This window comes from Perca fluviatilis, chromosome 15 (assembly GCF_010015445.1).
Source record: "Perca fluviatilis chromosome 15, GENO_Pfluv_1.0, whole genome shotgun sequence".
NCBI classification, from domain to species: domain Eukaryota; kingdom Metazoa; phylum Chordata; class Actinopteri; order Perciformes; family Percidae; genus Perca; species Perca fluviatilis.
The window spans coordinates 23834303-23860077 of record NC_053126.1 but is presented as its reverse complement, the minus strand read 5'-3'; the positions used below and the strand labels follow the sequence as shown (position 1 = coordinate 23860077).

Below are 25775 nucleotides of genomic sequence, written 5' to 3'. Positions count from 1 at the left end.
GTGTGTGTGTGTGTGTGTGTGTGTGTGTGTGTGTGTGTGTGTGTGTGTGTGTGTGTGTGACCAAACGGGTGCTTTTAACCATCAGTCATTTTAATCAACACGTGACCTTTTAAAAGCTATTATGACAAACAGATCAGCCATTAAAGCCGGTGACCTGGTGTGTGGCCCGGGGACGTTAGGCCGCCGCTTCCCAACATGACCCCTCCCCCTTGTCATCACAGACACACACACACACACACACACACACACACACACACACACACACACACACACACACACACACACACACACACACACACACACACACACTGTCAAGAGAAGAAATAGCACAGGGCGAAAACACAGCGAAACCACAACACTGCAATCTACTGACAAAACTGAAGACGAGGACGGTTAAAAACATACATCATGCTTCTTATGTTGCATTTCAAAGGAAGCTGCTAAGGTTTAACTAGATGCATCGAATGATAATTGAATGATAATTGGACCTACCTTTATACTATCATATTTTATCGCACAGGCGTCAACTCGAGGTAAAAGTGAAATAAAACACTTTCTAATTAGGGATTCAATGTGCAAATTAATTTAGTTTCAATGAGTGGAGAAACTAACAATATCGGTGTTCAATTTCCAATCCATTTTTCTGCACTACATATTAAATTACTGAACTGCATGGGGAGGGATTTGGTGGTGGTGGGCTGGGGTGGGGAGATAAACACTTGGTCATTAGTTCTAAACAAGGACTGAGATTCATTAGGATTCACTGAGACATAAAAAAAAAAAAAAAGTTTAGATAAACTTTAGGGGAGAAAAGAGAAATTGTAATTAGACATGAAAAATATTCCCAATAATCAAATCACATTTTGTACTCGGGGCTTTGAAATTAAATTAACTGAGTTCATATACTGGTATATCTCTCAGCCACTTTCTTCACTCTAAAATGTGTTGCCGGAACACCAGTCCCGAGAGACTAGATAGGAATCTAATTAACTAAGATCAATATTACTCAGAATTTTCTCTGTCTTTCCAGCTCTCCAGCTACTAGTGTCTCCTTTGTCTGCTGGTCTGACACTCAGATGAGTTTTATTTCTGCAAATGTGGTCGGTATGAGGAGGTCAACACATGAGCCAGTCCCCCCATCTGGGGCAGGCAAGCTACAAATAGGACCCTGTCTGTTTCCTGCCAAACAATGTCTACAAAGGAGTGATACAAGATGTGTTTTTTTTCCTCCAAAAAGTGCATTATTTTCCTGCTGTGGGTAGAACAAATGGAGTATATGTTTTTGGGATAACACCTTTTCAACCGTATGGGCAAACAGACGTGTGTTAATGAGTGATGCCTCGATGACTGGATTCTGGCGGAGCACCCTTTGCACAGAGAAGCCAAACGTGCTGATTCAGGTGAAAGAAGCGAGACGTGGTGCAGGGAGAATAAGATCGCACAGCCATATGCCGTGTACAGACCAGCGGTTGGCCTTTTCCTCTCACGACGGTTCAGATTAATTACGATCATCACGTCTTGAGTCTGGGCCCCATAAATCACACTGACTTTAAAATAATGTAGTAAAATAATATTCCATATATGGCAAGCGCTAGAAATCCAACACCATTATCGGCCATCAACAGAGACGAGGGGGAAAATTAGATAAAAATGTGAGGCTGCTTATAAAATCTTTTCTCCACGCTGGAGCATAAATAATTACATTTCCAGTAAATGGCTGGAGGTTGAGAGCCACTCAGAGCAATGACGACACAGCCGTGTGGAAATGTAAAGTTCAAATAAAGTGTAAAACGGGGATATGCGAGGTGCAGAGCAGCAACAACGCTGGCGCCTATGGAACATAAATCCACTCTGAGGAAATCTACAAGGCTGTCTATCAGCAAGATAAGTTGGACTGGACACAAATCCTCTCAGTCATAAATCTGCAAAGGGAGAGAGGGACAGCCCCTCAATCAGGAGTCAGCTCCCGTCAACATGTCCCCCCAGGTGAACGCAGTGCTTACATGTGTGTGTGTATGTATATTTCCACCTCTGCAAATACTCCCAACAACCAGCCCTGTATTACCCTACAGCCAGTGTCCCGGCAGGTCAATCCACTGTGATCTGTTTTGCTGAAGGATATGAATGTTGACATTTTATTGACATTACATGCTGCTCCTTCTAAATTACGGAACCCCCAAAGTCCCAAAAGATGATGGGGCTCCATACCAAATGCAGGACTTAATCCTACTCTTCTGTCCAGTGCTGCATAGGTTAGTCCCTTAATTAACACAGAAGAAACTTTTGTGGATGCTGTTGAAGTTTTGAGCAATCCCAGAACCTTATTATAGAACTTGGGTTCCTGGGGCAAAAACGAGCGAGCCTATAATTAAACCCCAAGTTTGTAGAAATTTGGTGAATTCCTGTCCGCAATCGTGATGTTTTTTTTCCAACTGCTGATGTCCTGGTTTCTACCATGTGGTGGAATGTAACTAAGTAAATTTACTTAAGTACTGTACCAAAGTACTTTGGTACAGTACTTACAGTACGTTTTATGCAACTTTATACTTCCACTCCACTACATTTGGGAAGCCAATAGAGCTGCAAAGATTAATCGATTAGCTGTCAACTCTTAAATGAATCGCCAATTATTTTGATAATCGATTAGTTGGTTTGAGTATTTTTTAAGACAATAGCAAAAATTCTTTGATTCCAGCTTCTTCAATGTGAATATGTTCTAGTTTCTTCTCTCTTCTGTGACAGTAAACTGAATATCTTTGAGTTGTAGACAAAACAAAACATTTGAGGACGTCATCTTGGGCTTTTGGGAAACACTGATCCACATTTTTTTTTTTTTTTTTACATTCTATAGACCAAACAACTAATCGAGAAAATAATCAACAGATTAATCAACTATGAAAATAATCGTTAGTTGCAGCCCTAGAAGCCAATGGTGTACTTTTTCCTCGACTACATTTCTTTGACAATAGGTGTGTCACAATTACGATTTTAGATCAAAAATCGGACGAAATGAGCATTTCAATTATCGCAATCAAAAGCAGTATCGGCAATTCTCCTAGCCTACTTGCGCGTGTCCAAAGAAGAAGGAAACTACACTCTGACAACACAGCGTAGCTACCGGCGGTAGCATGCAGCTAATGAAACAGGCTAACATTAGCTTACCGGTAGCCTTCAGCTGCACTTGTCCAGACACCATGGCCACTGCCGAGTCGGAGTTAACAGGAGAAACCGCAGAACGTGAAAATCCTCCTGCTTCCCTGAAGTCAATAAGACAACATTTTGCATTCCCCGTGAGTTATGCAAACAAACAACTAGGTAGCTAAAGCGTGCGGGCTTGGACTGGACTTCACGGTGCATTCAGGTGTCCATTGTTATTGTGAGCGTCAGAGCTGGAAGAAAAAAAAAAAGTACTCGAATTGTAACCTTGAGAGTCAAATCGAATCGTAAATTTGGAGAACCGTGACACCGCTATTTGACAACATTAGTTACTAGTTACTTGGCAGATTCAGATTATTACTACAAAATATATCAACTGTTAAATCATGATCTAGTATTAAGGATTAAGCTACCTGGAATTAACCCCATATTTACCAGCTGCAACATTAGTGATACTAATAGTAATGCAATATGAATGCATCAGTAATTTTAATCCTGTGATATATTTTGTTTTCTGAAATGGGCCATTTTGCATAATGAGCACTTTTACTTTTGGTACTTTATGTATGTTTTGAAAGTAATACTTTTGTACTTTTATTTAAGTAAGATTTTGAAAGCAGGAGATCTGAGCACTTCGTCCACCTCTGGTTTCTGCCTCTGTGTATTTATTTATTTATTTGGTTATTATAATTAGAATGTCATTATTTTCCTTGCCTCTTACATGCAAATACAAAAGCAAAAAAACAAGTGTGGAGGGATTTGTATTATAGCTGAAAACCGCTTCGCCCATCCTGTTTTCTTTGTTATCTTGGTTTGATTGCGTGTTTTGCTCTCCACATTTTATTTTCGGGATCATCAGAAGTCCTTTATTAGTTTTAACTTGTTAGTTTGAGTGCATCTTATTATTATATGCACATATTGCCTTGTGGGTAAGTCCATGACCGTTTTTGACAGGTAGAAAAGGTGACAAACTAAACAAAGAGCAAAGGAGGGGACAGAAAAGAGGTTTTCAGGTGACAACCTCCTCTCCATTACTATGTTGCTCCTATTTTTACATTGCATTTGTATGCATGTACCAATCAGTGGTGGAATGTAACTAAGTGCATTTACTCAAGTACTGTACTGTACTTAACTACAAATTTGAAGTACTTGTACTTTACTTCAGTCTTGTCTTTACATGCCACTTCCTACTTCTACTCCGCTACATTTCAGAGAGAAATATTGTACCTTTTACTCCACTACATTCATCTGACAGCTTTAGTTACTAGTTACTTTACACATTAAGATTTTTGCACCCAAAACACATGTAGTTTATAAAATACAATGTTTTTTTATAAATGAAACTGCCCAAGAATATAAATGCCTACACCTCCAGCTGAAATGGTTAGACCATTAAACACTTAGCTGATCGACATAAAGAACTTGTTTCCAGTTTCTAAAATGTGAGGATTTTCCTGCATTGAGTACTTTTGATTTCAATAATTTAAGTACATTTTCCTGATGACACTGACATACTTTTACTTAAAGTTGATTCTTAGCAAAAACCCCTTTGTTCTTTCACAAATATGTGCTCATTCATGTGTAATTACTTCCACCAACTAATCAAAGTATTCTCGTAAGCGTAGAATCTGCCATTCAGAATCATTCAGAATACATACGAGCGAGTCGCTCGAATGGCAGCCGCCATGTTGCGCCTCCATCTTTAAAATACATTAGCCAAAGAGGGACATACCTCCGCCTTTGGCGCTTTTACACTCAGTGACACCATGACGAATGCCAGGGAGAGGGGAGAAGATTACTCACGACTCACTGCCGGTAGATTTTGAAAGCCTGTTGAAGATGGAGGATCATGCCTATTCTCGAGGACATGTAACAGAGTCGCCAAAGAAGTTAAAAAGAGAATGTAAATGACAAAGCGACAGGCAAAGACCAAAGTTAATATTGAAGTGGCTTTTCCAAGATGGAAAGAGCTCATAAGGAGCAAGGATTTCAAAAGGGATGCCCAAGTTGCTTGCTTTCTTCTTGACTGGTAATTCTGCCTTTCCCTGGCAGACGACTCACGTAATGGAGTTGTAACACAGACTAGCTACAGCTAGAACAGCTGCGTGTAAACGATGGCGATACTAAGAGCTAATTTCGGTTTCATTGACATTGTTCATACTGCTCAGAGAAATCTATTAAAAACACAAACCTCCTTTGCTTCTCTCCTACGCTGTAAACATTGACTTACACTATTAATCTCGTACAATATACAGAATAACGATAGCATTGATACTTTACTAACATTAGCTTGCATATGTTTGGGAACCTGATAGCTGATGTTAGCAATGAAATGGTACCAAAATAACGTAAAACTGTTATTACACTGGAAGGAACACTCACGGACAAAGTCATACTTCTTGGAATAATACGGCCACCGTAGGAGTTACAACGCGCTCGGAATGGGAGGGGCTAGAAAGTAATATTCAGTTGGTTGTCATATACAATTTCACAATGTAGCTTTAAGTAACATTTTCAATGCAGGACTTTTACTTTTACTTGTATTTTTACAGTATGGTATTAGTACTTTTAAAAGTAAAAAGTAAAAGGATCTGAATACTTCTTCCACCACTGGTACCAATAATGTTGCTTAGTCATTGAGTTGCATCAGGTGCGACGGGGGTCAGGCCACATAATACAATTTCTCACATTTTCCCTTGTGTAGGACTCAGCTGCCCTTTGTGCAATTGTTTGTTTCCGAGAAAGACCACTTTGCAGTCAAGTGGTAGTCTTGTTTTCAATAATGTAGCCGTGTTAATAAAGATTTCAATAATGTAGCCGTGTTAATAAAGGCTTTTCCCACTTTAGGAAAGCAATATTATAATTTTGATACAATTGCTCTCTTGTGGACATGCACAGGTTTTCAATTGATCAAATTACCTTAAACCAACTGATAAACAATGAATTTGGGGCCTTTGAGGCCCTTGGGGGGTCTGGGGCCCCAGGCACTAGTTGATTGGCTAGTATCGCAGCCTTGCAAGCAAGAAAGACAGAAAATAACAGTCCTTGTCTTACCTGCTCTGCTCCATCTAAGGTGATACTCAAATACAAATCAGATACACACATATGCGATTGAAAAAGCGTGACGCTTTGGAGCATTTTTTCCCCCCCCCCACACTGATTACAAAACTTAACTCGAAAGAATTATGCGAGTCATTCATTAGGCTTGGAGTAATGATAGAATTTGTGGCAGTGTGTATTTCTTAAGCCTCCAACAGCGGTTCAGGCGTCTGCTCCAGTCGAGACGGGCGTAATACCTAGAATGTAACAAACAGGAAATGTTTGCTGTCTGCTTCATTTCAGAAACACTGATGCCGCCTGGGGAAAACAAAATGCAAGCAATGTCTGTTTGTGTTTGCGTATGTGTACACAGGTCTAACACAATACTGCATAATGTCTTCCTCGCAAATAACTCTATTTGAAATATGATCCACCGCATTGCACACGTGTCATGGCGTGCATAAAAATCACACTGATTGGGAGTGACTGGAGGGAGGTGTTTTACATCTCCGTCCACTGTAAAATGGTGCAGTGGCTGGCTCGCAAAGTTGTAATTCCTCCGTGTTGATTGTTATTTTTAGGAGCAAAAGGATTAAAAAAAAAATCAAAAAGCAACACTGAGGACACTGTTTACTGGTTCCCGCCGCTGGATTACTTTCACAAGCGTCATTCATAACAGGGATTTTGTTTGTGCCATTTCCAACAGACTTATGCATTTGTTAAGTACAAGCAAAAATTAGAGGCTTTTCCTTGTCCTAGGCTGTTACACCGGGGGGACTGTAAAAAATTGATTAGTCATCGTTTCACTCCTGATGAGATTTCAACACTTCATTTGATGGGAGTGTGGAGTAAAAACAAGCGATGCTTCGTTCCCCAGAGATCCCCCATCCTCCTGAGATCATAGTTTGGACTCCCCCATCTTAAAGAGGAGAAGAAAATATAATTCTGGCTTAACGTTAACACCCACATGTTCTCACTGTCTGTAATTCTCCTAAGCATCTCAAACAACAGATAAAAGCTCGCAGGCATCAAGCAAGTAACGTCAAAGAGCCTGTGGCCATGCAGGGTTTAATTCAGGCCATTGTTCTGGGAGAGGAACTCTATTTCTGGAGTACAATCCTCGCCCCTCCCACCATCACCAACTGCACCCCCAACCACCACCACCACCACCACCAGCAGCATCAGCTCTTAACCAACTCTCCCTCTTCACGGGGAGTCTGAGCAGTTCTGTGCATTCAGCACATTTCAGCACAGTGTGGATATTTGAAATGTCAGGACATTTTACTCTGCTTATGTGTGGTAGATCTGAACTTCCATAACACCGGGCACATTCCCCGAATGGGCCACATGTATTATTCATTCTGGGATGTATACAGTGGGCTAGTGCACTTGACTTTGTCAACGTTCTGTAAACACATGCACTAAATTATTGAGGTGCCTAAAAAGGAGGGCCTGTTGCTCGGGCTTGGTGGGCCCGGTGCCATGACAGGTCGGACGGGCAGTAACGAGGAGCCGCGTAAGAACCCCTCAGACAGCCATTAAAAATGTATGATTCACCATCTCCCTGTGGCCAGGCAGAGGATCATCACGCCACCCACAACTTCAGCTCGCCCCCGTCACCCCCACCGCCAAACAACTGCAACAAGGTACACCTGCCAATTCACTCCTGTCACATTATCTGTGCAACATCACTGTCACCTCCATCAGCTGGAGATGGGGAAAAAAGGACGCTGTCACTCCCTCACCATCAGCTGTTAGATTCTGATCCTGCCGGGGTTATTGCATGGACACTGATGTTCGCTGCAAACACCCTGTGCACCCGGCAAATTGCTGTAACTGGACCTGGGGCGATGGAAAGAAATAAAGATCATACCCACGAGGATAAAATCTCTTGGTCTCATGTGATTCACCTAGATCATGTTTTCCTGACAAGTGTTTGTTAAGAAATATCCTCAATATGATTTTTCTTTTTCTAATGGTACACAATCCAATAGATAGTAATTTCCTGATGGTCTAATTAGTCCCGGGGGGAGTTTTGTCTTCATCTATTATGAGGAGACCCACAGGACCTTAGTTTTATTGGATTTATGACAGCAGAGAGAGAAAAGATGCTAAAGGTTTAATTTATTAACAGTTTTTCTTTTTAATTGAGCCGTGTATTGTAGCTGCTTCCTCCTTAAGGTTTTCTTATATCTGTTGAGAGGCAAAGAGCCATTGTGGTGTGGGTCTCAACTAACAGAAACAACCGTTAAAGATCTTTAAAATAGAAAGACAGCAAATGATGATAATGAATTATTTTGGTAGCTTGTAGATTCTTGGGATTTTGATTCTATTGATTTCTATTGATCTAGTTCTCTTTGAATCCTTGTTTTCTCATTCTTGGCATATCTTTTGAGTAAAAGTTAACTAAATATGCTGAGAGATTTACATGTAGGCTGTCATAAAAAAAGTTAAAAGTGATGTCAAAAGTTTTTTATTCCTTTATAAGAAAAAGAAAACAAAGATTTGTACAAGTTTGATGACTTCCGTTTGTTTTGACTTGAGCTATATGTGCTGAATCGTTCCGACAATGACTGGAGACACGATCGTGTTAGACCAACTTCTTCTCCTAAATGAAATTATTTTCGTGCCATGATTCAATTTCAATAGATAACTTTGCTTAGCCACTCTTTTGAGCTCCATCTATATATTGAAAACACTATGCATGCATCAAAGTGCATGCATAGTGAAGATGTGGATGAAAGAGCAGAAGGTCCAGAGATCTCTTATAGGGATCAATAAGTTGAATTAAAAAACTTACTTACCAATTTGTTTAAAATTGGAACCAGTTCCAATTCAGAGCTGGGCATCAATACCCAACCCTGCCTGTCAGAAAAAAGTAAAGCTTGTATGCTCTCAGCCTTGTGTTAACCCTCATAAATAAAACAGTAGCACACTCACAGACACCACCTTAACCTCTCCCATTGACAATAACACTTGCCAGACTCATCTCCCAGAAGACCCTCCCTCCTCAGCCTCTCATTGGCCCCTTGGTATGCACACCTAAGATCCAAAAGGCAAAAGTCAAAGCAATTAGAAAAGCATCTCCTCCCCTAAAGAACAAGGTTGATCTGCAACACCAAGACAGGTCCCTGAGGTGCGCCATTTAAAGCTGAAACACCATAAGCGGTTACACGGTTAGGCCCTGCCATTAAGGCAATCTGTTTTGTAAAAGGATGGCCATCATAATTTATCTGTTTTTAAGCTGCAGAGTACTTTTCCACATCCATCTTGGCGCGCATTAGAATTTCAAAAGCATCTGTGAATCAGGGCTGGAGACTGGCTGAGATGATTGCAGTGGTTTTCTATAGTCTCCTGTGGCGCTCTCCCTGACCCCGAGTCTGTAATCTATATTTTCAGAATAATACAGAGAACCAGAGATGTTCAAGGGCATAACCCTCTAATCTACTCTACTTGCCATGTACTTGGAATGTCCACAACCACTCTCGAGCTTGAAGAAATAAAAGCTGCTTAATTTAACTGCCGTCAATTTACTTCAACATGTCATGTATCGAATTAAAAAAAAAAAGGTGCAAATATGTTCACTAGTTACATCACGCAATTAATGCCACGCACACATTTGAGAAGGCAAACACACATGCTCCCCTGCACACATTGCATGTGACAGGAGCAAACACAAGCCCAGAGACAGACAAACACGGAGCATATGCTCCTTCCACAATGATCAGTGACCTCCCAGGCTCGCAACACAGTGCTAAATGAGCAACTTTCCTCTGCGGAGTAGTCAATAACCACACAGCCACAACGATCGTGTCAGCGTCCAGCCTGGCCAACATCCCCCGTAATTAATTAGTTCATGTCTCCTCTGCTCAGAGAGAGGAAGACAGCACAAGGCATATGTACTCATCCATTACATGTGCTATCCAGGGGTCAGTTGCCCTGGCAGGAGCAGTCGGCAAAAACGCTGCAAGACTTCAACCCGGGCCCCTTTTAGAAAATTGCCTTTGGGGTAAAAAAAAAAAAAACGTGCCTCTTGGCCGCTGTGTCAGTCAAAGACAATTTGATTAATATCAATCAGAATTAGAAGACAGCGGATCTATACGCCGGAGGACAACTTGTCCAGAAGCAACACCACCCGGCCTGAGAGAAGTCTCTGGGCGCAGGGTGGTAGGAATGAGGCAGTGGGCCAATCCCTTCAGCCTCAATGAGCAAGTCCGCTTTTCCATCTCTGTCTCAGTTTTTCACTTCTTTCTCAACTCCAATCAGTCCTGCCTATCCCCACATCACCATCCTGTCATCTCCACCAATACCAATCCCACTGCCCCTGCACAATACCCTACCCTAATCTCCCCCCACCCACCCTCTCTGAAAGTCTCATATCACTCTATGTGAAAAACAAGCCCTATCTCTGGGTGGGAAGAGAATCAATCTCTGCTCGCTATGTGGAATCCCTGACCGTCAGATACCAAGAGGAGAGAGGAGGAAAAGGAGGGGGGAGGTATTCGGGACATCAGTCTTCCCTTCGGTCACATGCTGCCTTTTTGACTTTGTGCTGAGTCAGGATAAACACTAAAGACAAAAGTCGACCCCCCCGATCACAGAGCATTCCCTTTATCGATTCCCACCACAGCCACCCTCTGCGTCCAAACAAGGCGGAGGAACGCAGCACATCTGTATCAATCTGTATATTCCTATAAGTCTGCACTTTGAGCATCTGCGTTGTCTGTGTGGGGTAGCATTTTAATCAAGGCCTGCACATCAGATTAATGGAGAAATTTGATAAACGTCTCCTATTCTCGAGTGAAATTTTGCCAACTCAGGACTTCGGCTCCGAGCAATGGGAAATGAAGAATTAGAGCGGAGATGAGAGAAGTGAGATGTTTGAGGTCATCTCTTTAAAAAATGACTTCAAATCAGAATTAAAACCGTCTGCAATATCCCAGTGATGATTTCATTACCGGGGAATCAAGATGTCATCCATTTTGAGGACAGGACGTCAGAAGTTTTGGGACTGGCTCACGGGTGGCTTTGCGAAATTTAGAGCAGCTGCTAGAAGAACCATTCCCAGTCATCAAAACGGACAAGACAGGTCTCATTAAATATTCATGTTTTAAATGTTCTCTCTGCAAAGTGAGCCTTTGCACATTTAATTATTTAATGAGCATTAAATATCCCCAACAAAAACTAATTGACATCCCTTCAGCTATCAGGGTTAAGATTATGTACAGTGATTGAGTTCAGCAACCTGTAAAAAAAAATATGTGCATCTGCCAAATAAAAAAAACAGTAGAGTAACTCAAATGAGAGGAAAACACAGCAAAGGAAGGATATTTACTGCAACAATACAAAAGCCATGCAATGAAAACACAGGATATTAGTAACAAACTGTCTAGAAAAACATACCTCCATTTTTCATTAGGGTTTAAATGGCTGCACATAACACTGGGAGGATGGCAAACTTTCATAACAAATATAGATTGGTTGTTTTCTTGCTCTCTTTTGACACTGTCACAAAGCTGGGATAATATTGATGCTGAAATTATTCTATTTATTAAGTAATCTTTGTGAAGCAGGGTTTCAATCGCACGCTGGTTCCACAGGCAACCAAAGTGGCACTTTGCGGGCACATTGAACCGTGTCACCGCTAAGCGAGGCTGACACATAGGGAGATGAAAGTATTGTCATTCATTTACCCGTGACAACCTGTGTATGCTAATGTCCAACCATCTTTAGCTCAAGAGAGAGGACAGTTCTGCCCGTGTCGGCACACAGTCGGGCCTTAGGGGAAATCTGCAGGGACTGACAGTGCAGCCCTGCCGCGGGCCTCCTAACAATGGAAGTCACTGATACAGCATGTGGGTCATAATGGCACTGCATTCTGCATTACTGAACTGGATTGTATTGTGTTTTGTTACCTTCGTCAAGGAAGTTGTGTTTTCAGTCCTGTTCTGTTTTTAGAAGCATCAGAAAAGACAAAGGGAACACAACAGTGGTAAAGTTGAGCTATAGGTGTGTTTTGTGAAGGATATTTCAATTAGTATTATGTACCATTTACGTGATTTCTCATGTAATCTAATCCGGCACACACTGTATACTGTCCACAATGTCCCTAATTCAGTTGTGTTAAAGGTCCCATGTTGTAAAAAGTGAGATTTCTTTTTTTTTTTAAAGCAGGTTGAGGTGCTATGAATACTGTCAAAGTATCAAATACTCACGGCACAACACACAGCCCGTATACAGAAACTGTGCCTTTAAACAAGTCCTTTGGGACTTAGGTACGGTTGTGATGTCACAACTGTATACAGTATTAGTTAGAAAGTGCAGCTACAGCGCCATTACACTCATTCCCCGGCTGCAATGACGATGCAGAGACACTGAGCACACAAATGTGGAAGACCAGAAAATGCTGACCAATCAGAGCAATCTAGGCTTTTTTTCAGGAGGGGGGCTTAAAGAGACTAAATTGGACAGTTTCAGACAGAGAGTATGAGAAAAATAATGTGTTTAACATTAATGCATGTAAACATGTTCTAGCTGAAACCCAAAATTCATGTATGAACCTGAAAATGAGCACAATATGGGACCTTTAGATCAACATATTTTTTCAGTTTATCATATTTTCAGGACACAGAAGATAAAGATAAAGAGGATTTTGCATCCTTGGTGGAGGTCTACATCCCATTGTATCATTTCAAAAAGCAAATGTTGCTACTGCACACTAATCCACGTTCATACCAGCAATGCTGAAGCTACTGTATGCATCAGAATCCCTGCCCTCTAACCAAATTGGGGATATCTTACTAATTCGCTGTTTAGTGCCGTAAACTAATATGGCTTTTGTATCATAATGCAATAAAGCAATTTTCCTGCTGTATACATCCTGCTGTTACACAACATTAACATGCAATGTAGAGGCTGCAACAACTGGAGAAGTGGTGTCATTGTGAATAGTCTAATGAATATTATATGTAATATAAATGTTATATAATGTATATATGTTGTGCATTCTCCACTGTATATTTTTATCTTCATTTTTTTATATTTGTTCTTGTATTCTATCCTATTTAATATTTAATGTACTGTATATTTTATCCTATTATTTCATGTACATTCTGTATGCGGTGTGTCTGGTATTTTGCTGCTATAACAATGTAATTTCCCAATTTTGGGATCAATAAAAAATCTTTCTATGTCTATCTGTCTAATGCTTTATTAATGCTGAAATGCAAATGCAAATGCCGTTATTGTCTGAGATCACAACCTTTCACATCATCTTAAAATAAACATGGCAATGCTCATTATTCTAGATGATGAGAAACATTAAATACAGCCGCCTGCAGCCAAGTTCTAGTGCCTGTCACCTGGCAACCGAGCCAAAAACAAAATTCTTCAAATACTGCGCATCAATAGAATTAGCCTTTGAGCGGTATTGACATACAATTAGCTTTTCAAGTATTAACAGGGGGGTATTTAGAGGGGCAATAATTGCATAGCATAGATCTCTGTTTGTCCAATGAATTCATTGAGTGGATTGATACATTCGATGATGGCGTATATAGTGAGTAATGCTAAATCAATCCCTTATGCTATCCAGGGGTCAGTGGACATTTCTTTGTACTGAGCTAAAATCAGACTTTGGTTTCATGTGTTTAAGATTTGTCTATGTCAACATTACATCACATGCAGTTTATCAGAAGTCCTTTTTCTAACCATCCAGCATGCTCATACAGACAGACAGAGGGAAAATAGCATGTGGAGCACACATTATATTGATTGTGCACATTGGTTAAGGCAGTCGTACATGGGAATGTTTTTGAGCCGAGGCAGATTACTAATTTTGCTGATAATAATGATCATCAGTGTTTTTCTCTTCCCATACCCAACCATTTAATCAGTGTTGATTTTGGCTACTGTTTTTTTGAAACTAGTGCTAGGGCTGATGGATTATGAAAAAAAAAAAATCATAATCACAACTATTTTAGTCAATATTGAAATTGCGATCATTTAACACGATTACTAATCAACTTTTGGAAAGATATTGCATTTACTGAACTTAAAAAAAAACAGTGAAACAGTTAAACAAATCAACAGTGAAAACACCTTGAACCATGACATTTCCCTTATACTTTTCTCGGTGAACCTTTTGAATTCCTCTTCCGTACACAAGACAAAATAAGGGTTTACTTGCAAAATGTAATGTGCAAGATCATTGTTTTTCTGGATTACATTGTTTTTGTGATCAGTAGGAGCCAAAATCAAAATCCGATTAATTGCACAGCCTTAAGTATAGCGTTCTACAATTCAATTACCTGTATATCATGGCCCATGCTTTCCCATATTTTCTTGCAGCTACTGCTGAACTGTAGCACCAAGGTGAATGTCAGGATGTGAGAATCTTCCTTTTGACCAAACACCAACACCACACTTCTCTAAATGTAACAGCTCTCCAATTACCAGCATAGATCGACTCCGTTAATAAAACAGTCCATTTGATCCGGTGAACCCATTCATGTTTTGGCTCTGAGCTACAGTGTGTGTTGGTGTCGTGATCAGATGTATCGAAGCAGACACCTGACATGCTGGTGTTACTTTTCACAGCAGCTGTCACTGCGGTCTGTCAGTGATTGACTCGCACCAGATCTGCTTTCAGATTAATATTTCATCTTTCACTTAATAGAAAAACAGATGTTCTGCAGCCGTGTACACTGGGAAATAAACTGGTTGTGATGTATGCATTACTTACAGCCAGCTAACTAAATTTAGAATGAAATATGCATCTGACAGATGCCTCACAATCAAGTTCCAAAAGCCTATAATGGGATATCGACAGATTTCATTTATGCAGGGCAGACTGACCTCATTGGGGGAACTAATAAAACTTTTGGTACATTCAACCGGAAAGATGCCCTGGCTGTATTTCAGTCTTAGGCAGCTCTCTGGGTGCCCTTTAAAGCATTGACCTCTTCACAGAGTGAGGGCTCCTATGTGATTAATACTGCTAGGCATTTATTGGCACGCAAGGCACTTTTACCAATAGGTCACCTGCTTGACCCCAGCGCGAGCACGGGGATCGAAACCGAGTGGACAGGAAACTATATGGCTTAGGGTGGTAACAACAGGCAACATACTAAAAAGGCATCTCAAAACTATAACCATCCCACTCATATAAAGCTATGTGGACACACACACACACACACACACACACACACACACACACACACACACACACACACACACACACACACACACACACACACACACACACACCACACACACACACACACACAGATGCTTAGTCTCTATCACATTCACCAAGACCCACCCACACAACACACACAGCCCGGGGCATAAAAGGTTTCTGCGGCCACAACACAAACAAACTCATTTGTAACCTGCCATGACACACTCCCAACACACATACACACACACACACACACACACACACACACACACACACGCACGCGTAAACACACACACACCACGCACGCACGCACGCACGCAGCAACAGAAAAGCCAAGTAACATTATCCCCCTGTGCAGCTCGATGTATCAGACTGTTTATCAGAGGCTCTCCACCAGCACACTGGAAGAAGGATCATAATGTCAGCAATCGATTCCACGGTAATCAATATAGATACCTATTCAGATATCTGTTGATGCAATTTAACAGGGATATTAGTCCGAGCTCAGGTAAATGTCAGGAGCTCTGCTAAACAGTGTTACTGTGCCATAATTGCACTGAAAGGTGCCTAAGTGACATTGGGGGGTTAGATGAAGTTGACTTAAGTGAGCTAAAACGGTGTTCGATAGAAAAAATGTTTTGTTTCTGTATCGGGTCAACGCGCTTCTTAAAATAGGATGCAATTTGTCTTACATAAAGCAGGATAGATGGAGCATCGGAATGAGAATAACAAGCAACCATGGAATGGCGATGCAACACAACAACATATGCACACTTTGGTTTATCAGCAGTAAATAGCCAGTGCCATGTTCCCATGCTCCTTAATCATACTGATGCATGTACACAAGCACACAATAATGTACAGGCAGGCGCACACACACACACACACACACACACACACACACACACACACACACACACACACACACACACACACACACACACACACACACACACACCTCTTCTCTATCTTCCACAAGCAGTAGGAAAACGCGCGCGCAACACACACGCACTCATTCGCACATATTTTCCGAGACCAAAGGAAGAGCTGACTGCAACATTTTTCTCCACTTCAAAAAAGTAGCCAGTGTCAAAATGATAAATGAGGGATCATGAGGGAGAGCGTGCATACTTACATTAGACTGCACAAGAGCTTCAAGAGCTGCAACAGCATGGACGAACGATGGTTTCAGATGGTTTCAGCCCCGCTTCAAGGCTGTTGTTATCAGAAGGAGCCGATATGCAAATGACATGCCACGACACTGATTAGGAATGTGAAATTACTATCAACATAACAATAACATTTTCAACACAACGGGCGTGCAAGAGTGTGTGACCTGACATTAGGAGCTGCTGGATGTGGGAAATGTTGTGTTCCTTATACAGGTGTTGGCTGGTAAAAGGTTGATTGCTAATTTCCCGGAGGTGAATACAGCTCACAGATGTGTGTGGAGAACATCTGACAGGCCTTCAGACTGCTGATGCAGGGCGGCGTGGGGATATTTTCAAACATCATTTATAACATCATTTCAGCATCAGTTACAAAATGGCGCCAGGGAAGATTGATGGGTGGTGAGGGCTGGTTAATATGCGTGATTGGAATGATACACAAACCCACGTTTGTTGTTGCGAGAGTGACGGCACACATACTGAAAAGACAAGTCTGATTTACACGATCAGCAATCATTCCAATAAAGCAGATATTGACATGTGGGTTCTGTCTGAGCTTTTCTTCAAACGGAATGAAATGTGTTGAAATGTACACGTGGCCACAAATCAACATTTGTTTTTCTATGTCCATGCTATGACTTTCAATAAAAACGCAATCTTTTCTTTTCAGTTTCATTTTGTCTGCCATGTAATCACTTTTTTTTTTTATCTTTTGCTTTTTACTTTTACGGCAAGATGTTTAGTCCGACAACAGCAGGTTGTAAAAAACATCACGAGGCTTTGCTTACGACGATACTGTAGCACTTCTCCAGATAACAAGAGAAAAGAAAGCCCTTGCAGAGTTACTGCATGGGCACTGCCCAGCAAACCCTCGGATCAATTACAATGTAATTACAATAGCAGACAGAAATACAACCTGGGTCTGTGCTCTGTCTGCACTGATAACTGATAGATAAGCACCTGAGGGATGGCTGAGAGAAGCACCTGGCCAGAAACACATCTCAATGCTGTCAATAAATTACTCTGCTGGGACTGTTCTTTCCTGGGTATGGCTACACGATCGGCGGGCACCAGCCACATCCCAACCTCCTGTGCAGTCCATCTAGCTGTCCACCGGGAATGACAAGTGGGGAGAAAAGCAGCAGTTTCGGATACTGCGGTAGAAAAGAAAAAAAAAATGGCCTGGCTTTCTACCATTTCCCCACCACACTCTTCACTTTCCGCGAGCCCTTCAGTAACCCCCACAAGTAGGTGCAATTTCAAAACTCTGATCAACCCCTTTGCTTATCAAGAAGCACTCAGAGCTCAAATGTGTGACACTGGTGCAGATGTGCCAGTGATCGGCGGTCAAAAGGATAAGTGGAAGAGTGAATTTCCGCTGCAGAGAGGGTACAAAGACAAAGAGATCAGCGATAAGACAGAGAAGTGCACCCATATCGACTGCTGTCACTTAGGAGCATGTTAAGGAGTGTATTAAGGATTAGAGGGGATTAGTCATATCAGATCACTAGAGGGTTATCAGTGGTCGCAGCTCCACAACGAGGAGCTCCAGGCCGCTCCGTAACAAGCACCCCACCGCCCTCGTATAAGTCTTAATATTAACCCATTAAGTTGGACGATTTATGAGTTTGGAAAAACAATTAAGCCTGTGATTTTTATTAGGAGCTTGATTGAGTGCCTCCTCCCCAGTGTCTTGACACGACCAAACTTTACCCCCCTCCGGAGAGCGGGGGCCCCACTCCAAATATTACCGTGATTTAAGATGCAAAAGCAACACACATTAAAACAGCTCAGAGCTTATTCCATGCGCGCTTCCACACAAAACCAATTTAGTTTCCATTGATCGCTTTTCAAGCAATTAGATTTCCATTGATGGAAAAAAGTAGAGGCTGCTTGTATGAGACGGGGAGGGTCAGTGGTTGGAAGCTGTGATTTGCACGTTTATTCAGGCCATTCGACCACCTCCTCTAACCCCTGACAGATCCCTGGCTCCCTCCCTCCCTTCCCCTCTAGCCCCCTCCACGTCCCCGCCTTCCGGACAACAAATAATTCACCCGGCATGAAAAAACGCCTGGCATCAGATTATATATCCGTCTTTATTTCCGATATTGCCTCTTTGTTTCTGCAAACTTGGCTGATTTTCTAAATTGTGGAGTATTGACTGTTTCAGAGCCTGACCAAGCGAGTCTGATGTAACACATTGGAGGTAATGATATCCCAGCGACGGGAGAGGCAGTGGCTGGGGCAGCACTGGACGATGGCCAGGCCCTGTAACCATTAGTCTCCTCAGGAGCCAGAGTCTGTTCGGTTCCAGCACGCCAGGGCTTGCCATCGGTACAAAGCGGTAACCCAACTCAACCAGTGAAACCACCAGAACCCCTCCCATGTGCCCCTGCAACAGACAGAAATGCCATCAGGAATCACTTCCTTTCATACAGCCAAGGTCACTCCTCATCTTTCTGTAAAAATCGACAACATGCCTCACCCGTGTGTTTTCTTCCAGTCTACCGTGCACTTGTTGTGCAAAACTGAGCCGGTCTGTTTGGCCTGTTTACAAAGCATAAAATAGGAGCTATCGCCCAGTTTTGTGTTACACCTTCTTAGCCTATGCAAATTCTTTGAAATTATAAGCAAAAATAATTAATTATATTGACTAATTGGTAAGATCAGAGGAACGTATGTTGATGGATTATCACAGACTGGTATATGTCAAAGTTTAGTCAGGATGCAGTTGTGAAACCATTTCAATTGTCTTTAATCCTAATCTGCCACATAGCTGAGGAACGATCCCATATTCAAAATACGTCTCATAGGTAAAAGGGGTGAAAAGTAGATTCAAGATATAAAACAGGAACACTGCATGCCATTAATGTGAAAGTAGGGAGTAATTCCCAGCATGCTCCCAGAGGAAATCCACCTTGCTCCAAAGCCTGGGGATTTTGACAAATGCCTTTCTCAACACCAGCAAAGGAGACAAATGTTACATTTAAACAGAAATACTTAATTTCCGCTTTTGGTGACTTGCAGCAGATATCATTAATCAACAGAGGCCTACCACGCTCAGTGAGCCTGCTAAGAACCAGATGATCGCCCTCCTCCACTCAATCCATCAAGTATGATTGGAGAAAGAAAAGGTTCAAAAATTTTGAGTTGCACCCACGCAGGAAGAGTAATTACCCTTGTGCCAGTCGCTGAGGTGTTCCCGTGACACCTCGACCCTCTGTTTATCATGCGCCAGATTACTCATGGGGGTGTCAGCGCGGCGTGACAGAACCAGCACCCCCACCTATGTTCCCCTCACTCAATGCACCGGAGGAAGACAAATATGACGTACGAGCGTCCCCAACTTTTAACAAGCAAACTTAGCTCGGGACCCAGAAAACATAATGGCCTTCATGTTTTGAGGAAATCGGAAAACAAGGATGGTATCTCTGCTCCATCTTTAAAGACCAATCGGTTGATTTCTGTCAGATTTCTTGTCACATCAACCAATTGTTGTGCCTTAGGGGGTATTACTCACTGTCTACTTTATGATAATATGCATTGAAAGAGGTTTTTGTTTTTTATTTTAAAGGTGCTATGTGCAGCATTTTTGAACATTAATACATCATTGTCAAATTAATTGTGATACATTTGTTTACCTCACTTGTATACAAATGAGACCATTAGAGGAATCCAGCTCACGCCACTGAAAGTGTTTGTGGTAGTGGTTCTGAAAGTTAGTGCCGCAATACTTCCTGGTGATGTTGGCTCCTTCAGATTAAAGTTGTGTTCCTTATTTTAGATGAGAAATTAGTAGAAAGCAAATGATTAATCAGACACTGTGGGAAGGACTTTTGACTCGCGGCTTGCACTGACAGAACAGTGCCCTCTTCCTGCTCAAAGCTGTAAACCAATGTAAATGTTCAAATTTACAAACAAATTATGGCCAGTTGCTAATAAAACAAAAACATTGAGGTTAGGTGTGAATTAGTCTCGCACTGCCAGATCTTCCTCCACAGCGCTGCGGAGGAGGGTCTGGCTAGTCCACACAGCATTCCGGGATGGGAGTGCTCAGGTTCATTGGCATTTCTTTAAACCAATCACAATCGTCTTGGGCGACGCTAAGAGCCTCACAGAGCAACGGTGCCTCTGCAAAATAGCCTCGGGAAGGAACTTGTTTTGGTGGAACATGTGTACGTTCAAAGGTTGTTTTAGTTGTGCAACAGAAAACTCAGATTGGACAGATAGTCTAGCTAGCTGTCTGGATTTACCCTGCAGAGATCTGAGGAGCAGTTAACCATACTCCTAAATCTGCCGGACTTAAGAAGGCCAACACAAAGAAAAGCGGAAGGTAACGGACATCCGGCCGAAAGGAAAGACATCTGGCGGAATTCCCGGCGGCACCGGAACAATCCCGGTAGTGAAAGGTCGTGGATATAGACTCTGTGTAAATAACTGTACTAACAGCTCAGATGGTAAATAAAGTATGATGTCCAAAGAAATAATTCCAATAGTGCAACAACAGAGAAGTGTCATTCTCAGCACTCTCAAAACTGCTGTTTCTTTTACTCATCAGTTCCACTTTGCTGTTTTGTTTTTTTTACCACTCAATCCAATAAAACAGCAGTATGAATGTGATTAGAAAGAAATATTGAATGAAGGCAAGAGTGGCGATTATGACATGATGTTGCACTGATGGAATTAGCGCTGCGGAAATGTACTTTATACTGAAATTATCAAAACAATGGGTAAACATGGAGGATTTATTAAGTTAGCATGAAGAGTGTTTGTTATATTAGCATGTCAGAAAAAGGCCTGGTTCTCTGTGCTTGAGGTAAATAAAGGCAACTATTACGGGCATTACGCACCATGCTACGCACCAAATCCTACACAGTTAGGGCTCATCATGTAAGGTTTTTACAGAGTTTCACCCAAATATACACCAATGTTATGAAAGGAGAACATTGGTTAAAGCTGATGTTAACATGATTTAATGACCCCAATGCAAATTTCTTTTGTTTCCTGCTGCAGAAATACACTGTTCACTCTACGGTAAATTAAGTCTGCTTAATACCAGGATAACAATGGGGACAAAGTGCTAATGAGCTGCTGTATAATATATTATACAGCTGCTGTATAATATATTACACAGCAGTCCCTCTAAGTAGAAAACAACACATGGTTAAACTACAATTTTTACCAAAACTTGAACTTTTCTTTCAGTTCTTAAATACAAACTTTGACCCATTTTCTAATGTTTGAAATAAACACCAATACATTTCTTCTTTTTGACGAATAGAAACAGAAAATAATGAGCTCTTCACACGGTGTGAAATGCAGCATTCAGACTGGATCAGGCCACCGATTTTCCCAGTGATGGTCTATCGTGCTTCTGGTAATTACACTGATTTCTTAAAGTGGTGAAGGTGGTTATTGATGTCAAAAATACCACATGCGGCTATGTTAAATTGGAGTTCGCAAAAACAAAGAGACGACTGATGCTCTTCAAAATAGGAGCGATCTCCCGAAACATCAAAGACAAACAAACTGGAGAGTTGCATTTAAAATGTCCGAGGAGGAGGAGGAGTGAAACAAGGAAGGACGTGCAGAGGCAATAACAGTAAAGCAAACAGGCTGCTTGCCTTTGCACCACTGCTCCTTGCCTCCCTAGTGATACATGCCAGAGATAACAGCTTAATTTCAACCTCAGCACTTTTACTGCACTGTCCGAGGCATTCACTGCATCGATGTATCAATGTACCGCCATGCTAGTCACTCTCCACTGCGACAACTAACAATTTTTCCATGATGGAAGCTTTCAGAAAAGGTGCCACGGTTTAGCTCGCACACAAGGCCGCCCCTCCTCTGATGGCTTTGGTCTGTGGAGACTCTGCTGGCTGTTTGTTTCTCCGAGAACAGGTCACAGGGCAGACTTCTGATTGAATCCCCCACACTGTGACGAGTGAAGGGGCCGGAATTGTTCTTGATTTTTGCCGCAGAGGCTCTTCCCTCTGCGAAACATTTCCTCCTTCGCCTTGAAAAAGGCAGGTGCTGGAGCTACTTCAACTGTCCAAGATAAAATAAATAAATAAAAATAACATATGAAAACAGAACAAGGAGCCTGAGATTCTTTATCTGAAGAGCTCCGGCGACTGAGTCCAGTAAATCATGCCAGAGAAAGAGTACAAGGCGTCCGTTGTTTTTCACATTTAATGAGCAGGATCAGATCTACTGTACAAAGTGATATATTATGTACTTCGATCTACAAAATAATTCAAATAAGTATTATATAATTCAGACAAAATGCACCAGTTCTCCTCCTTTGATTGGCGCATAACTTAAAATCAGAAATGTTGGACTTCAAAGTGTTTCCCTTTCATTTGGGTATTAGCTCTGAAAAGTTACTGAAAAGTAACTAATACTTCTTTTTAACGGCCACACTGGTGCTATTCATTTGGAGGCCCTTGCGGTCACGAGAGAGGATTTATAAAGAGATAACACTGACATCCCTCAGTGGAGAGTTGACATGTCAGGTCCCAAAACACACGTCTCATAAACATGTGGTTCTGCTAAATTTAATTGCTAAATTGTTTATCTTGCGAGCTGTGGCTCGACAAACAGAGTGCTCGAACCAAACACTATTCTCAAAGCAATTAACGGTTAAATTTAAAACGTGTTAAGATAGATTACATCCATAGCAAGTCCTCCGTCAATTCACATTCATTCTTCATGCTCCCCAGTGTAGCAGGAGACTCTGCACCATGCTGGCTGGGGAAAGCCCCGATCTGCCGAGCGTTGACCCTGCGTGGCACTGACGGTGTGGCGAGCATGCCGGACTGTTATTAACACTGACGTAAAAGGAGCTGCATGGGGTGCTTAGGCCACCGAGGGATCTGGGCACCAGAGGAAATTCCACCTTGTTGGGGCGTCACGGTGAGAAATCGGCCACATCACACAACACCTCCATCTGTGGGGGGTCGCGAAGGGGGCAGTGTTTAAAAGGGCAAACATGAGTTGAATGGAGAATATGCTTTAAAGCACGTTTTCTCTGTCCTCCGTTACACAATAACATATTTGCTAACAAGCTGCCTGGGTTGTTGAGATGCCATTCCACAAAGCTTTATTTCAAACACAAGGAAGGCCCTTTTTGTTTTCCTTCGGAAACATAACTGGAAACGACGTGCTCTTTTCGGAGCTCCCCATGCTCGCCATCCTCTGTTATGACAGCAGATCCTCTGCTCACGCATCTTACACATGAGTAATGATCTCACAACTTAAAAATAACACCGCTATCCTACACTTTCATATAGGGGGGAGAGCCGTGGCAGCTGCATGTGTCTCCTGTTATCCTTAGGGGAAGTCAAAAATGAAATGTGCTTTTTATCATGTGTCATGAAGGCTCTTCATGCCTCCCCCCCACACACACACACACACACACACACACACACACACACACACACACACATCCACATTGAACCTCCCGTCAAAAGAATATTGGCAAATGTTGTAATTACGTGCCGAGTATCTGCGCCTTACATGGCTCGAGGCGTGGAGCAGTCCTGGGCCTGATACTTCAGCTTTATCATATTTTAGTTTTATTTGAGGACTGTGGCAGCGCCGTGCCTCCAGTCAGCCATAATTGAAATGAGGGAGGAAGATGTAGAGGCTGTGTGCCCCACTCCTTGTAATCAAGCCCTTAGTCCTGTGCGCTTTGCCATTTTTCAAATTGAAATATCCTCGCAATCTTTACAATACGCAGCAAGTCCTCTTCATGCCTTAGCCCTTGGCTAATTAGACATGAGGAAGTGTACTTTTTACATGCAGAAGAGCCATGCATTAAGAATGTTGAGGCCACATACTGGGCCCCGGATGCTGCAAGTGCACAAATCCAAATTCACGATCACATACAGTGTACATAGCAACACGCGGCGTGGTGTGAAACTAATTTCTAATTCTTTTGGTAGCAGGCGTGACATCAGTATTCAACAAGCGAGGCTATCCCTTTCCCACATTAGCTGTGTGGGTCGTATGTGAGACTTGTGTGTTGGGAGGCGGATGGAAAAAAGCCGGGGGACTGATGGAGAAGTTGATGTATGATCCCTGGTGGCTGAGCTTGTTTGAAGCGTGGAGCTGGGCAGGTGATTCGAAGGCACCGGCTCTTTAAACAGCGTAATGAGCCAGAGAGGACGCTGATTCCCCCCCCACACCCAAAATCCCTCCACCCTCCCCTTCATATCATTTCATGTTGCAATGATATAAACACATGTTGTTACTGTTGGTTCTTTTTTTAATTTCCATGCTAACTATCATTACAGACTAACAAAATGAGTCACACCGATTAAAGCTCCACTAATCAATATCTTTTTGTATAACCGATGTTTGAAATGAGTCTGTGTGAAGAGAAGAGGTCGCTCACAGGGATATAAACCCTACAGGAAATGATCACCACCTCTGCAGGTTTTTAGCTAATTGTTTTGGTACACTAGCTGCCCAGCACCAGATAAGAGAAAGAAAAAAGTGGCTGATGAAGAAATTGGAACATGCAGCTGCTAAAGTGCCAGATATATTTCTCAGGAGGTAGACATTATGTCAGGGGTATACAAGTGAAACCTAGTTAAATATATAAATAAATAAAGATATATAAAATAAATATTCTAAAATGTGAGGATTTTTCTACATTGAGTACCTTTACTTTACTTTAGTAAGTACATTTTCCTGATGATACTTACATACTTTTACTTAAGTAACATTTTCAATGCAGGACTGTACTATTTTTACAGTGTGGTATTAGTACTTAAGTAAAGGATCTGAATACTTTTTCTACCACTGCCAACAGTATATTAACATACTTGACAACTTACAGTCCAAATTCATCACAAGGTATAAGTAGCTCTTTTGTCTTAATTCTGGTGGAATCCATGTGTTCAAGGATTCAACTTCAGTATGATTATTTTGTGATTTTGCATAGTACAGTATATGCCCTGCCCTCCCCCTATATTCCAGTTGCATTGCAGGTCCTGCAGCCTTCTTGTAACACTGCCCTCTACTCAAACTCCACCGGCACCACGTCTGAAGACACTCCAACAGGTACGTACACAGAGGGGTGGCAAAGTGTTGGTGTAAAGTGTGACAAACACAAAGTTACTACAGATACTGAATGTGTTTCCATGAAAAAAAAAAAAAAAAAAAAAGTATGACCGCGATGAAACTGGCCCTCATGCACGATTTACTGCGTGTCTGTTTGCTGA

General features: G+C 41.8%; 1 protein-coding gene across 8 annotated transcripts in view; it reads right to left on the bottom strand.

Annotated features, from left to right (window-relative positions):
* Window positions 1-25775, bottom strand: part of LOC120575247 (RNA binding protein fox-1 homolog 3-like) — a 433652-nt gene that overhangs the window by 164997 nt on the left and 242880 nt on the right. For 4 of the 8 annotated variants that reach the window (XM_039825955.1, XM_039825948.1, XM_039825958.1 and 1 more), the window contains exon 1: window positions 3163-3371. The exons of the other annotated variants lie outside the window; for them this stretch is intronic. In XM_039825955.1, the coding sequence (XP_039681889.1) occupies window positions 3163-3196 (34 nt within the window). In that variant the 5' untranslated portion in view covers window positions 3197-3371. Of the gene's footprint in view, window positions 1-3162; window positions 3372-25775 lie in introns of those variants that run through there. 8 annotated transcript variants of the gene reach the window in all.